The sequence below is a fragment of the Choristoneura fumiferana genome, chromosome 6 (assembly GCF_025370935.1).
Source record: "Choristoneura fumiferana chromosome 6, NRCan_CFum_1, whole genome shotgun sequence".
NCBI classification, from domain to species: Eukaryota; Metazoa; Arthropoda; class Insecta; order Lepidoptera; family Tortricidae; genus Choristoneura; species Choristoneura fumiferana.
The window spans coordinates 12,535,332-12,551,762 of record NC_133477.1 but is presented as its reverse complement, the minus strand read 5'-3'; the positions used below and the strand labels follow the sequence as shown (position 1 = coordinate 12,551,762).

At 35.6% G+C, this 16,431-nt stretch overlaps 1 protein-coding gene across 3 annotated transcripts in view; it reads left to right on the top strand.

Annotated features, from left to right (window-relative positions):
- Window positions 1-16,371, top strand: part of LOC141429100 (BAR/IMD domain-containing adapter protein 2-like) — a 167,098-nt gene extending 150,727 nt beyond the window's left edge. For all 3 annotated transcript variants that reach the window (XM_074089297.1, XM_074089298.1, XM_074089296.1), the window contains 6 exons: window positions 10,729-10,804; window positions 12,933-13,025; window positions 13,816-13,877; window positions 14,078-14,149; window positions 14,866-15,003; window positions 16,050-16,371. In XM_074089297.1, the coding sequence (XP_073945398.1) occupies window positions 10,729-10,804; window positions 12,933-13,025; window positions 13,816-13,877; window positions 14,078-14,149; window positions 14,866-15,003; window positions 16,050-16,169 (561 nt within the window). In that variant the 3' untranslated portion in view covers window positions 16,170-16,371. The remainder of the gene's footprint in view (window positions 1-10,728; window positions 10,805-12,932; window positions 13,026-13,815; window positions 13,878-14,077; window positions 14,150-14,865; window positions 15,004-16,049) is intronic.
- Window positions 16,372-16,431: the final 60 nt, after the last annotated feature.

Sequence of the window (16,431 nt, the reverse complement as noted above, 5' to 3'; positions counted from 1 at the left end):
CTTTGCAGAGATATTCCATTTCAGAAGCCTACGCCTTTGGCTTAAGCGCCATGGCAGGTGGATTGTCTTAAAACGCCTATTGCGGCACCTTGCAAAGGAACGCGAGGAATGCGGCTGCGAAGGCTCGATTCGTGACTTTACGTTGTGAGATTAGACTGCGTAATTCGCGGCGTGGATGTTGGCATTGTCTTTACCAAATCAAGTTTTTGTATGCGTCGATTTAAACTAATGTGTTGAATGGAATGTTTTTTAACGGATTTATGATGGAGGAAATCAAAATCTAGTTTTGACTGACGTGGGACCTTGATTATTTTTTTCATTAAACCTTTTTATGAATTAAGTACTAGTGATAGTTGTCCAAGTAGCATAAGGTTAATAATAAAATTTATCAAGTCGCTTAGAACTATTCTAAGATTACTTATCCAAATTTGTTTATACTCATACTCCTTTATTGGTAATATTATTACATGTCATTTTGTTTAATAATTCTTTATATATTCATATTATTTATCTAATATTTTTATTTTATATGTATAAAATGCCTATAGAATTATAAAGCCATTAAGCGCATTAAGCACTGCTTTTGGCGTTAGTACCACTGCAGATGCGGCCACTTTAAAATAAAAATAGTCGTAAATTTCTGAAAATAACCGCAAATGAAAGTGGACCACAACACAATTCGTTACGGCCGTTTCATTATAAACCGCCAATGCCGATTAATAATTGATGTAACAATGCGATATGCTAAATGTGATTCATCGATGAAGCTCATCGAACATAAGTTTATGAACTTAGGTACTACTTTTTAGGCTGCCGTAGTCCTAACAGGAACTTTTATAGTTTCACCATGTCCGCGACTTAGTTCAGAGACGTCATAAATAAGTGATCATTTCTGTACCTTGTCGCTTTCAGTCGTTACACAATTTAGTATGGCTTTTCAAACATGACGTTAAAGTGACAAGGTACAAAAGTGATCTTATTTATGACGTTGACTGTTACTACATATCTGTAATTTTGCATGGATATATATAATTAGAGACCGGATTGACATATTTATCTGGTTATCATCGGTTATTGCATATTTTAGCTAAAATCTTGTGATGATGCATATTTCGACTATATTTTTACTATTTCTGGGTAGGATAGTTAACGATTCATACCCAGAGGCAATAAACGCTGAAGTACTCGTAGCAGTCAAATTCAAGTACCTGCCCAGGAAACTCAGTGGACGAGGAACGGTATTTTCCCACTTTTAGAATTATTTTGAGCGATTGAAGGCACAGTTTTAGTAGGTACTCAACATTTGGAACAGCTCCTTGTTGTTAAATATATAAATATTTATTTGTCAGGGTCGATATTTAGTTTTTAAAAAGAATGAAATGAAATGAAATAATTATTTGTAAATAAAAATATTTATAAAAAAAAACTGTATTTAATGTTGCTGCCAGCATCTTTGGTACCATGCCGCAGGGTCAATTTTTAGATTTATTATAGTTTTAGCTTATTTAATTTTATTGTGCCTAATATACCTTTTTTTTAGTTGGACCTGTATATTGTTCTATCTAAATATATAAAACTCAAAGGTGACTGACTGACATAGTGATCTATCAACGCACAGCCCAAACCACTGGACGGATCGGGCTGAAATTTGGCATGCAGGTAGATGTTATGACGTAGGCATCCGTTAAGAAAGGATTTTTTGAAATTCCCACGGGATAGGGAATAAATGGGATTTCTATTTTCACCTTGAAATGGCCCTATTTCCGTAACTATAATTATTAGGGACTTCAAATTTGGCGAAAAAGTAGGTAATACTAACAGCTTAAAACAGTTTTCAGGATTTAGCAAAATTTCCACGGGATAGGAAATAAAATGGGATTTATATTTTCACTTTTAATTAATGACCCTATTTGCGTAATTATAATTTTTAGAAACTTCAAATTTGGCATGCAAGTAGGTAATACTAACAGCTAAAAAAGACTTTCAGGATTTTACGAAATTCCCACGGGATAGTGAATAAAAAGGATTTGTATTTTCACTTTCAATTATTGACCCTTTTACCGTAACTATAATTATTAGAGAGTTCAAATTTGGCGAGCAAGTAGGTAATACTAAACAGCTAAAAACTATTTTCAGGATTTATCAAAATTCCTATGGGATAGGGAATAAAATGGGATTTATATTTTCGCTTCCAAGTGGCCTTAAATCCGTAATTATAAATATTAAAGACTTCAAATTTGGCATGCAGGTAGATAATACTAATAGGTAAAAACTGTTTCAAAGATTTTCCGAATATCCCACGGGATAAAATGAATAAAGAGAATTTTATATACCAACTGAATCAGAAAACGCATAAGCTAATCCAATAAAACTGGGGACTCGAGATTTGGCAAACTGATGTAAATCTGGTAACAATTATTATCAGTGACATCCTGCTGATCCTGGCGAGGATCGTCTCCGTAGAAGGGAACTCCTCAAAAGTTAATGGCACACGCAAAAGATTTTACATGATTGTTAAATTTCAAGGACAATGCGTTTATATTATATACATCGCCTGATGCTGCAGCCAGGGTCGTCTGCTGATGACGGAACCCCTCAAGGGCTGATAGCGTAGATACGAAATTTCACATGTACGTTCAACGAGCTGACACAATTACTTTGCCCACCCGCGACCTTTATGATAGCTACTTTTGTGCCCATGCAATGTGTGTTCATGCAGTTCCTCCACCTCCACACTGTAAGAACACACAAATCACACATCTATCATCACACCACCACTTTACACTGACGCGTTTCGAACTCAACAGAGCTCGTTTTCAGAGCAACACAACCGTTCAGCATGCTACGGTGTGAAATTTGGCATAGATGGACCTAAAGTAATGCAGAGGTGCACTAGGGTGCACTACTTTACAATTTCTTGGCATATAATCCTATATGGTGTATGAAGTCGCGGGCAAAAGAAACGCGTAGTACTTTAACGTTTTCTTAAATTTCAACCCTGAATCAGCGAAGCAGGGTTTCAAAGCTGGTAAGAATCATAATTAATTACGTATGTAGGTTGATTTTTGAATTACAAAATTTGCACCATCTGTCTAAAAGAAAATCTGTCCGTATTTGTATTTCCATGTGATTCTCCGAAAATTAATCAAAACACGAAAAAAGGATCGCAGAAAGTTAATGTCCGGAGTAAAGGACCGGTCTGGAAGAGAGAGACGGACAGTCGATCCGGGTGGAGAAAGGCTGGAGAGGCGTATGCCCAACGGTGGGCGAAAACGCGCTGACGAAGAAGAAGAAGAAGAAATGTATGTTACTCCAAATTTAACGCGAGCGAAGCTGCGGGCAAAAGCTAGTATGTATATATATTCAAACATGTTGCATATTTCAACAGTTTTCATCCGTCTTTCACGCCGAAACGGAGCGACGGATCGACGGGATTTTTGGCATAGAGATAGTGTATGGGCCAGAGAGTGATATAGGCTACTTTTTATCCCGGAAAAATGCACAGTTCCCGAGGGAACAGCGCCCGATAACCGAATTCCACGCGGGTGAAGCCGCGGGCAAAAGCTAGCAATTACATATATACAGAGTGAAATTTTGAACATATAGAAAATTAGTGTTCAATCTTAGTTAATGCTGGACATTAAGTATATTAACTTATGTGTTGAAATTAGACTGATAAAATGTAGGACGTTTAAGCATTATTAAATGAGTATGTCAGTTGTATGTAGGTATCCTAGCACCAAACACTTAACAATTGAACTAAATATAAATAGACCTTTAATCTTGCTAAGAAGTATGCCTAGTAGCTTTTATCAAATATAAGATTGTTTTTTTGGAATCTTTTTGTATTTTTTATTCCAATTCCAAATTTTTCAAAATCAAAATAATTTTTTATCAAACATATCTAGTTAATTAATTACTCTACATTACTTTCAGGTCATTCTTTACCTAATTGTTCTTTAATTGATGCAGGTTTAAATTAATAATCTCGTTGAAATCAAAATATAAGCTTAGATATATATTTAAAATCTAGGTTGATCTGAAATAGCATATGCCTGAATAATTAAATTCAATTTTACCTGACAAGTAGGTAATTTAATAACAGGCGTGCGTGGGATACGCCCGAAAGTTATCAAACTTCTTTAATTAATAAAGGATTCATGAGAATGTTTGACTGTTTTACATTTAATTAACTGTTAATGAAATCTTTAAATTAGAGAAGAAAGGCAAAAATAATATTTTATACAATTATCAGAATTATTATTGAGATCCCTTTTAATTGAATCGCGGTAGCAAAGTAGTCGCGTCAAGGAAATTATTAATATCGCCCAATTAATTACGTAAAATTGTCAATTTGCTTACAGTAAAATCTAACTTACTTGAAATAGAGGTTTTTAATAGCAATCAAGATTTTCATGCTGTGTAAAACTTTTAATTGGTAGATATTGAATAATCCCAATATTTAACTCTTACAAAAAGCTTGTAGGCAATTATTCAAAAGTACTAAAATACCGTCCCTTACTTGTGCTATTTGACAAGAATTATTCGACTTTTCAGGTAGGCAACGAGACCTTATAATCTGTTTAAGTACACTATTGAGTAATAATTGAAATTAGCGACTTTGAGGCATTGTTTGTGAATGTAAAATTATAAAGGAAAAAAAATGTATACTGAAACAAATAACTAAACATTCTACTATCACTAGAGATCCGCAACGATGGTTGCAATGAAGTTCGAAACAGCCATTATAAGTGGATGTCTTACTATTAGGATGTTGTTAGCCATCTAATAGCAAACCTCGGACACCAGCACCGGGCCAAGTCAACATTTTAGTCAAAGCAAACAGCATTAAGGCAACTTAGCAAGAACTTCGGCCTTGCCACGAGTTCTAATTGTCACAGTAAACGACAGTGAACGGCACAAACAACAGACAATAGACGCTAATGCCGGTTGAACGTTCTACATGAATAAATAACTTATATTGAGCTCCTATGACAAGTGTCAACCTTGTTGAATATTACGATAGCTGGAACCACATTACGCTACCGCAATGTTAGCATAATCATTCCAACCTCTATATTCTAAACAACATGTCATTTCTAGGGTAGGTACCTACCGAAGATTTGAAGTCTTGTATACAATTTACATAAGGCTTTTTAATCAAATAAGTAAATAGTGCTAGGCACATATTTAGAATTCTATGTGCTCATTTTTACCTTAACAATAAATAAGTGTAGTAACTACGAGTAAACGTATGATTCTTTAACGCTATGTAATTACAAATCTGCAATGGCAGCAATTTGAGGCATGTCAGCGTTATATTACTTAAGGACGGAGAGTGGAATTATAAAAAGGAAATCGTAGATAACGTCGTTCAGATGCACTGCAACAAAGTGACAATAATTAATTCGAAGAACGAACTCTTTAGTGAGAAGTATTTGTTAAGTACCGCGTCTGAAACTTTGATAAAAATTAAAGTTTTCAAAGCGGAGAATCGAAGCGGTCGGCACCGGCTGCGTTCATTTGAATTACGGGCTCCGCCTTTTGTAGTCAACTTCATTTAGAGAACTTAAGACGACTCTTTTATTTTCCTTCGGAAAAGAACTCCAAAGGTGCATTGTCGGGTTCGTAACAAATTGCAGGCCGTGATGACGTTAAAGCTGGCCCGAAGCGGACTTAGATTGTAATTTGAGAGTTTCCTCCTACCTTATTGGGGAGAATTAAAAATGCAAGTAATGGTTTAATTAGCAAATTAAAGATGTTAATTAAACGCACGCCCCCACGATCGTTGGTAGGTATATCTCTTCAAAATCTACATTTAGTTTTAGGTAGTCACGAACATTCTTACTTAATTTTGTTCTTTTGTTAAAGCATTTATAATGAAACTGAGTATAAGTTTCGTCGTTATTAATCTTGTTGTCACATAAAAAACATTTCTAATAAAAATAAGTTAAATAAAACGACGATTGAGGGAAAAGGGCAACGAACCCCGCTCAGGGTCCTGGTTAGTTCGGCAGGTCTCCATTGCTATTCAGCGGGGCAACGCTGCTGGTGTAATGGGGACCTTTGGGTCGGGCTGGAGACAGTTTAAATTTGTTATGATTGTTATTTATGTATAGTTTATAAGGTTTGACGAGAAAAAAAGAATAAAAGCTTGTTAAAATGAAGAGCTCTTTCATTCAAACGATATTTTATTAAGCTTTGCAGAGTATGCAGAATTGCCTCGGTTAAATAGTAAAGTTATCTTTAGTTTTATAAAGCTGGAGGCGAGTCAACATAACCCCGTCTTCCCCGTTGCAGTGCAGCTCGCTATTGCATTGTAAACACGGCGACCGCGTGAAGGGGCAACAAGTGTTTCGTCTAAGTAAACATCTCTGTCTGGAATACAAGATTTTATAAAGGATTTTTAGAAATTCTAAATTGGACCCAAACTGGAAACATTAATAAAATGACAAAATACTATACGTTTTGAACGGCCATCTCTATAAATATCCAGTATTTACAGATCCCTGCATCTAAGAGCGGAAAAAATCTGGCCCTCAAATGTATCAACGGCTGATATAATGATGATCAATATATACGAATGTGTTAGTAAAATATATGTTCTCAAATCTTTTTTTTTTCCATACTTAGTCAAACTTCTTATCGCCTACATTTCAGAAACTTTCGAATTCCATTTATTAATTTTTCGTAGTTTTCTCATCTACAAAAATTACCCTTAATTTATTGGATTCTATACCTAGCGTTCAAAATTTGTTTTAAAAAACGATTTAAAACATTCTATTACATCAGTGTACAAACATTCTAAGTTCTTCCTTGTAATAAAGGTATCTCAAAGCAATTTGCTTTACCGGCTGGATATAAAATTTAATATCCTTGTCGCAAACTACTATCACAAACAGCGGCCAATGATCACGTAGCCGTAGCAGAAGCCAATTAATTACGTTTCACAATATACAAATAATATCTGCATTAAAAACGATGTTTCGCAACTTATTATTAGTTCAAAATGTACTGTACGCTGGGATCCCTAACATAAATGTCTAGTTTTTAATACAATTTGCAAAGAAAAGTGTATATTTACGTTCGAGCGCCGACTATACACATCTTTACTCGACTACGAATTACTGAATCTAAATCATGAATGCAATGAGGTTTTCAAAATAAAACTAAAAATGCTATTTTCCCCGGCTCAGGATTGGCCTCTCTTATTTCACTTTTTTATCGATTAGGTGTATAATATTCCTAGCATTCCAAACAAAATGCGTTGAAGTAACGCCATCTCCTTTTTTACCAAAATGTCAAAGTTGTACAAGGAAAACACAAAATATGAAGCCATCTTTCGTCTTCCATAACACGTACTACCAATCGTAAAGCTTGCCTCTGTACCAATTTCATGACATTATGAATTTCAATGCTAGATTATTGTATTCTGTTTGATATAAAAAGATGTGATACGTGTGCGTAGGACATTAGAGGAAAGGGTAGGACAGGGAGCGACGCCTCACGAAGTCTGCCTGAGGCAATTTGGTACCAAATGTCGTTTGCTACGTGCCACACAAATAAAGAGGATGGGATAAGGCCGCCTGTATTACATTACGAATTGTTAGAATTATTCCCGGAAGCGAAAACAAATTTATTTTAGTGTGTTGGTGCTAATGCGTTTTGTTCGCAAGATGCAATTCAAGTACAGTTTTATTTAATGCTTCTTTTATAATACCAGCTGTAGCTCGCGACTGACTGTGAATAATTCGTTTATCGGTACCCTAAAAAAAATATCATTTAATTCGAGTAGCTAAGTCGGTCGGTCGGTCGGTGGTTTGATTTTTGCTTTGCGAATTATGGCTCTTTGCCATGTGGTTGGTGTTATTGATCGATCACGTTTTTATGTTTTTATTTTACGTTTTTATGTGGTTTTTATATGGGCCAAAGTAACCCTTCAATGGGTCAAAATACCCCGACCTTAGGTACTACGGTATTCCGCCGGAACTATGCAATTTTCTGGGATATAAACTATGCCCTTCCCAAGGTCTCAAACCATCTCCGTACCAAATGTCATCTAAATATCGCTTCAGCGGTTTGAGCGTATGAAGTAGTAAAAGACAGACAGATAGAGTTTCAGTAAGGATACTGACGGACAAAAAGAACGAGTCACTTTTTCAAATTACTCAAAATCTTTGTTCATCAGTGCATTTGTTATTGAATCGAAAAAAAAATATATAAATAAATAATACATTACTTATTCTTATTACAGCTAAATTTGGCCATGATCATAATTATGATCGAGTTGACATTTATGTTTTCAAATGGAGTTTTTTATGACACATCCTTACTTATGCTAAACGCTAGTGACGCAATTATTTTCTGTTACCTTACAAATCTATGAATAATATCAAAATAAAGCGAATTCACCATTAATTCCTTTTTCCAATATCGGCCGCGTCCCTCAGTTCCGGTGCTACTTAATTTTTGTAAGTGCACATCTATTTTTCACCCTTGGCCCTGACAAGCTATACACGGACCCTCCCCAAGATTTACGCGCCCGACGCGAGCAATAAGCAGCCGGCCTACGACATAAGGCGTTCGGTATTTTAAAATGTACGTCTGAATCCGGTGAAAAATTGCTTCCCGGCTTCCCGCCTGCTCCTTGGATGCCGAAGAAAATTCTGCATCGAACGAAATAACATGGAGGCAGATAAGTTATTTAACAGCAGACTAGAGTGTTTGTTATGAACGACACCCCCGCCCCTGAATAAATGATGACAGCGCCATTCAAATCTTAAATGATTTTAAGGGGACGTCACTTTTTTTATCACGAAAAATAATCAGCGAAATCAGGGGCAGCGTTGTACGGAAAATAGAATATAAATGTCATGCAAGCGATAAACTCGATCGCACATATAACCAAAAAAGCATACATATTTTTATTTTTCCAGCACAGCCAACTGCCAAATGGATTATTGCAGAGATGAAGGTTAAAAAATGATTAAATTTTCATTATTGTTTATCGCATTCTAATAAAAGTTATGAAAACACAAAAAAATTTAGCCTCTGACAGTGCGAGAGGCGAAAAAGTTGTGACACCGATTATACAAAGACATACAGACGATAACATTTCTATTCCTCATATTAGTTCGGTGGGCTTCTTTCTATTTCCAAGGAGCTATTATCACGTAGCGTAACGCGTTGAACATATCCGTATTACGCGGCAAATTTTGACTGGGTTCGATCGTAAAACACATTAACACGTAGTTGGGGGCCACGTGGCACCGAAGACCAGTGGATATTAGGGTAAAAGGGAAAATGCATTGGGTTTTGTAAGGCGCGCGTATTTCGGGCCATTTGCTGAACCGCGTTCACCTATCTATAGGTACGTATCCATTAACGCTGTTAACAGCGTACTCCGTAAAGCGTAGGTTACTGCAAATAAGGTATTTTTATATAAACTCTCCAATATCAATATTAATAATAGAGGTATATTATGGGGGTCAGGTTTAGTGGTTGCTCTTTTTCTGGGAATTGCTTGTTAACCTACCCTTTTAAAAGCTTCATAACGTAAAACTATTACTACTTCTTACATTAAAAAATAACTAAAAACTGTTTGAAAAATAAACATCGATTATTATTTCAAAAGGTACCTAATTGTTTTTACAAGCTTTTAGATATTTAACTTGCAATATTCGTTTGTTCGAATTAAATTTCGGAATTCGAAATTAATACGTACCTACCTATACGTGTTTTGGAGGTACTTAAATGCAAGTATAATCTAATACAGAATTATTGTTTGCCATATCTTTAATTTCCAAACTCTCAAATTTCTCTGAAACCGAAAGTTTTTCTCAGTGTATTTTCTTTTGCTTTTATATGTAGGTAGAACACAGTAGGTTAGGTTAAATATGTTTTATGAAAATTACGAAAAAAATATTTTCCGAGAAAATTCTGAGTACAGTTAATAACAAGCGTGTGTTAAAAATGAAAATTGTACGCAAACTTTATATTGATTTAGATTTACGTACGTTTGGATTTTACCACACATAATATACTCACCGAGTTGTACCATTTTTTTAATATTCAAGTCCATATTGAGTATTTACAAAAGTTTAGTTAAACTGACATCGGAATGCCGACTCTTGCTCCGGCAGGTAGCCGCGCCTCGCGCAGCATCCTTGAAAGGCCACATTCCGACATCTGTTTACGGTCTAAGGCCTCATTTCTACTGCAATCGCAAATGAACGAGCCTTCATCAACCTACAAGCATCTTGTCGTACCTTAGTCTATAAAATGCCTTTTACAGACTAAGGTTTCTCTATGCTTTCTATACTTATAAATGACTAGTTAGATGAAAAAAAAGGAATATTTGATTGTAAAGATTTTAATGAACGTGGCAAACAACGGAACTAACGTGGTTATTTTGCAAAAGTTTCCGAAGTTTCCGGTCCGCACTGGACCGCCGTTAGAACTACGGTCTAAGCCCTCTGAATCTGAGAGGAGCCCTGTTCCCAGCAGAGGGATGTATAAAAGGCCGTGAAACAATTCTTTGAAATAAAAATACACCATCAAAAATTCGTCAGGGACCCGAAAAAAACATCTAATTTTCAATGATGTCGTAACGAAACCATTTCGTAATTATGAACGCCGACGTTATGTTTCAATTGTTCGGATAACAATGAAATCACTGATTGGTTCCGCTCGAATAGATTTCATAAGTTTGTTTTATTTTTGTTACAGAACATTTTGGATAAGTTCAACCCTGGCGCCCGTCAGATGATAACGGCTGGTAAAGCTTACCTAAAAGCTTTACATGGTAAGTTTAATACCTATTACTTTTAAACTTACTTTATGTAGTTATGTCGCTGATGAATCTTGCCTACCTAATACGATGTACCTAATATGTCATAATTAGATACCTTATACATTACATCCGATATCCAAAATAATAATGGTAATCCTTATATTTTCTACATTGCATGTGTATTATTAAGTAGTGTGCGTATTAAATACATAAGCCTGTAGATAATAAATTAATAAAGTGGATGATGATCAGTCCGTTCATTTATGTGTTATTTGTTTTATGTTAGGGTTCCGTATCTGAGTAGTCCAAACTGAACCGTCATGTGTCCGTTCGTCTGTGTAATCCATCTGTAACACAGGTTATATAACTAAAAAGTTGTAACTGCAGTCTTAAAATGTTTTCAGTGTATGCATTTTGTTGATCCGAAGCGATACAAATCGTCAAAGAATATTTTTAAAGGTATATAAGTACCTATTTTTTGTTTTAAAATCTGAAATTAATACGTAGTGTACATTTTTCTTTCGCCGTTAAAATTACGAGAGATCTCAATTAACCAATATACACCGTGGGCTTTAATAACCCGAAATATTTTAACAGCGTATTCCTGACGATAATACGAGTAAATAATGTTCCAATTATATGACTCCACACTGCGTACTTTTTGCTTAGGTAGAGGCATGGCTCTACTAAGACTGGATTTTCATAGATATGGCTGATTATAGCGTATATTTGGTTTGGCTTGTGTGTTTATACTTTTTATTGTACAAAAAGGAAAAAAAACAAACGAAAAGGTTTGATATACTTGTATCAGCAAATTTCTGCAAAATTAAACCTCGGTGCGCCAGTCTGAATCACACTTGGCCAGTTTTTACCTTTAAATCAATTTGGCGGACTGAGTTTTTGCGAAATGATAGTTGCATTACGTAATCAACTATTATTGATAGGTAACGAAATAAAACTCGCCAGTCCCGACTCCAATGCCGTTACAAGCTTTATTATACTTAAGCTATCTTCAAACATTAATGCCTTATCTAAGACATTAAAGGTTCGTTTACCCTCTCCGCTGTATCCTTTTTGGATCGACTTTCGTTTTATTTCCAAGAAGTCTATTTTCGCGACCGACTCACGCAGCAGTTAATGCGATTGATGAAACATTAATAATAATAGCTTTATTTACACTTTTACTTTAGTAGAGTTGAATGACGCGTACCCAGTGAAGCATGGGCAATTAATTTTATGTACCGTAAGCCAAATAGGTGCATCTATATGCAAAACCTCAGTATACTCTTGCTTGGCTACAGAACTGGGGCGTAGTTTGTGCCAAATTGTCTCCGCTGGCTTATCTAGAGTATTATAGCCGACGCTCGACAGCCATAAACTGCTGCATTGTGCGATGTATGGCTCTCGTTACTTTATTGTGAGGCCGGTTTGCGGCAAACTAATTTATTTCACTAAACAACACTTAAATGGGTTATTCGGACTATTTAAGTGTTGTAAACCCGGCCCGCCGGGCAATATACGACGTGTCCTCGCGCTCATAACATCCCGGGTGAATTATTAACATTAAGTGTTCAATCATTGTGGCCCAGTCTTCGTCCTTGGTCTTTTGGTCATTATTATAAACATGGGGTAATGGATGTGTTCGGTAATTTATCTACCTTGATCAAACCAGGGTTATTAGGATTTAAAAATTGTTTAAAGCTTTTGCCAAAAATACTGATAATCGTTAGCTAACAGATATTCAGGGAAATTATTTGAGTTTAACTGGTTGGTAGCCATGCAAAATGAATTATTACAAAAAGTTTCGATGTGAAATGAAAATTACTCATATGGTTGATTGTTGTTGTACAGCGAAATGTTTCATACTACACAGTCTATCGGTATCGGTTAAGTGTATATATAAGCTTCAATGAATTCACCCATTTGGGGCAGTGTAATTAATACTAAATGCTTGAAAAACTAAGTAGGTAGTTATCGAATGCGAACTATTTGCTTTGAATTCTGTAATATCTTTTATCACAAATATAGGCTACAGTAAAAGAAAGGATTTATAATGTACCTAAATATTGATTAACAATTTTGGAAAAAAATGTTAATACCTGTTACGTTCATACGCTCTTACATATTTTTTTCTAAACAGGAGCTGCAGCGGCTTCTCGTCTATATGTGGATGCCGTAGGCAAGTTGGGTCGCCAAGCTCAACAAGGAACTTGGGGAGGATGTGCCGATATAGGTAACTTTAATCATAATATTTATCACATCAATATTATAGTAAGCTAATCTATTTGCACTTACTAATGCCACTAACTTAGATCCTGGTCAACGACCTCAATAACATTCAAAGGCGTAGGTGTATACAACGGGACTAACATTATTGTTGGATTTCTCAGACACCTGAACAACTGGTTTTCATTCAAAAAATAACAGCAAAACAGTATGTCAATCAGGAGCTGAAGAACCGTCAAATTGAATCGATCATGGTTTTGGCAAAAACTGAATGCATTAGCGTTAGGGTTTCGACACACCATGCAGAAACTTCGCGACAAGACTTTGGCATTATTACGACCGCGGCGTTTATTTTTCCGATTCCGTGCGGTTTATTGGCTCAAAAAACAACAGTTAAAAAGTATTCTCCGCCATTTACACCATTAAATTGGGCGTTTTTGCCGGTTTTTTTAATATAATACATTTTTTCTTCACCACAAATATCAGAGAAATAACGCCACAACTTCTAGGCCAAGCAAGGTTGGGGCTGTGGCAGTTTTTCTGCGACCTACGTTACATTCTTTTTGTACTGTGCCAATTCCAACTTAATGCAAAGAAACGAAAAATAAACCACAAAACTTCGGCGTTGTTTCGATATTATCTATACGGAAAATTCACTTCATCTTGTCCATTGTCGAACTACTTATGAAAGTTAGTGTTCTTAAATTAGAAAGTAGAAGTTATAATGTGAATGAGAATCTATTTACAAGGTGCCTATGTCTCGGATTTTCGTCTAATAAATTTAATTATAATTACAGGGACAGCCCTAATGAAAGTCGTCGAAGTGTACCGAGAAATACAAGACCAACAAATGAATATTGTAAGTGTTTTTTTTTTCGTCATAGTAGTCATTCATTAGTACCTAAATGCGCTCATTTTCTCAGCAAAAACCAAATGGAGTGAGTCTAGACCATTATTTTTACTAATATTGCGGCTATGAAAACCAATTAACGTTTTTCCTGTACTTATACTCAATTTAACTGGCAAAGACTGAGACTAAAATATTCATGTTTATTTCAGTTGAAGGCTTTTTACGTGGATCTTCTGGTTCCCTTGGAGACAAATCTGGAGAAAGACACAAAAGTAGTACAGGTTGGTTTGAAATAAAATTCATTTTCCTCGTATAATCTTCTTGTATACATCCATGTTACCAGGAATTGTTTACTAGAAAAGGGTCCGCAAGTTCAAATAGCTTAGGCGAGTATCTCGTTTAGCGAAAGATAAGGATTTCTATTAAAAAAGTTTTGCCGGAACTAAACGTCCCTATTGGTATATTTTTTCTTGGACGTATTTTGGCTTTGTCACTGTATCCATTGTAGTCTCTGACATAGTTGCTGGGGCGAATATTTCTTGGCTCTTCTTCTTCAGAGCAATGATACTTACTGTATTTTAATGGCGTAGGTACATTGTAATTTATTGAAGTCGCAATGTAGTCGGAAAACCTGTAGAAATATCATTAGAAAGTGATAAAAAATAGTGTTGAAATGAAATACAAGTGAAAAATTTTGTTAATATTTTCTCGGTTAGGATTTTCAAAATTAAGGCTCTCCTGTGGATCCACGGTATTAGTACTGTGGTATTAGAGTCATGGAAAGATTGACAATAGCCATAATAAAGTACTTAACCAAACAAATCTCAGTAGTTTCTAGATTAAGATTTATTTTATACTGAAAGGAAAGCATCGTAACTCTAGCTAGACATCATTTTGAATATTGCCGAAGATTGTTCACAGCTGTTGTTCTTGAAACAATGGGTCCTTAAAGGTTAAGACCGTACAACATTACTAAAATTGCTTTTTTTATTTCCAGTCCGAACAGAAGCGATTCCTTCAACAACATAAGCTGAGGTCCGAAAGTTACAGCAAGGCTGCTGCCACAATCAAGAAACAGAGGAAGAAAAAGACAAATGTTACTAAAGTCGGGTCTGCGATGGATAAGGAAATGAAGGTAAAAATCAAGAGCATGGTCATGGGGTTTAGATTTAAAAGTAATAAAATGACCGTACGTAAGATTAAAACACAAAATTAAACTGTCCTCCTTGTTTAGTTTGAATTTATAGGTCAAATTGCATCAAATGAGTTTAAAAAAAATGTAGGTACAGCTTTTTATGAGTGATGTGAGAAGATCCCAAAAAATATTTTAAAGTATTACATTTGAAATAAAAAATCAATATTACCAATGACCATATATTATATTGGGATCACGATACAGCGCGGAAATGTGTAAGGATAAAAATAGCTATTGCCAATCCCTTGGAAATTTCGAAAAATCCTTTTCAAGTGAACCTGTATCATACACACTTCAAGTTATCATCGTATCAGCCATAGGCCGTCCTCTGTCTAACATAGGCCCCCTCCATACCTTCAGTGGCTTCGATTGGAAGAGGCCTCTATCCACCTTAAACTCGCAGCTTTAACCAGGCCATCCATCCATCTAGTTTGTCCACTTCAAATTTATACTTACTCTACTAAATGTTAAGTCTCCAGCCCCGGTGGTTTAGGCTGTGCATTGTCTGTCAGTCGACTCGACATGACTGGACTAAGTCACGGTGTTACTATTAGTTACTATTTTATCAGACTCAGTTTGAGCCGTCATAGTGACAGTTCAGAAGTGCCACGAAAATTTCAGTCTCTGATTATGTTTAAATTTGTTCGAGGTACTTCTCAGAATATGAATTGCCCTCTTTTTCCTTTTTGACGCGGTGCTCACCCGGGAGTTACATGCCAGCTCCGTTTCATGCCTCATGATTTCACCTCTCAGAGCTAACTTTCAACGAGACTCCAAAGTTTTTGTTTTCGAATCGACGAAATTTGTTTTACGGTTCTAAAAAATTTATCGACGGGAAAAAAGTTGGATCGAAGTTTTTGTCATTGACGGTTTTCATTTTGTACTAAAGCCAATTACTTTCCAATTCGCGAGTTTACAATAAGAATAGCTTAAGTACAAGCGAAGGTTTTTCTGAATTTGATTTATTTTTGTTCTTTCTTTTACAGAATATGCAAATATTGGAGGAGGAGAAAACGAAACTGGACGCGTTTTGCGAACAAAGCTTGAAAAATGTAAGTTTGCTCATTTGGTTTAAACTACGAGTGTACTTGTTTTTTTCACCGTAGTCACTTCGTAATTTGGTCTCTCTTTTTAAGCTCTATTCCACTTGTAAATTAAAGTGAGGCATAGATTGATATTACTTATATTTACTCAAACTAACCCTGCCACTTTATCGTGTAAAGTTGAAGAAACTGAACTTCTTCTCAACAAATGTCACGTTGACATTCCATGACCTGTCAAAGAAATCATCGTGAAATTGATTTAGAAAAAGTTCTACCCTGGTATGTGATTTTAGTTTTTTCAACAAATACTTTAGTTTTTTTTTTT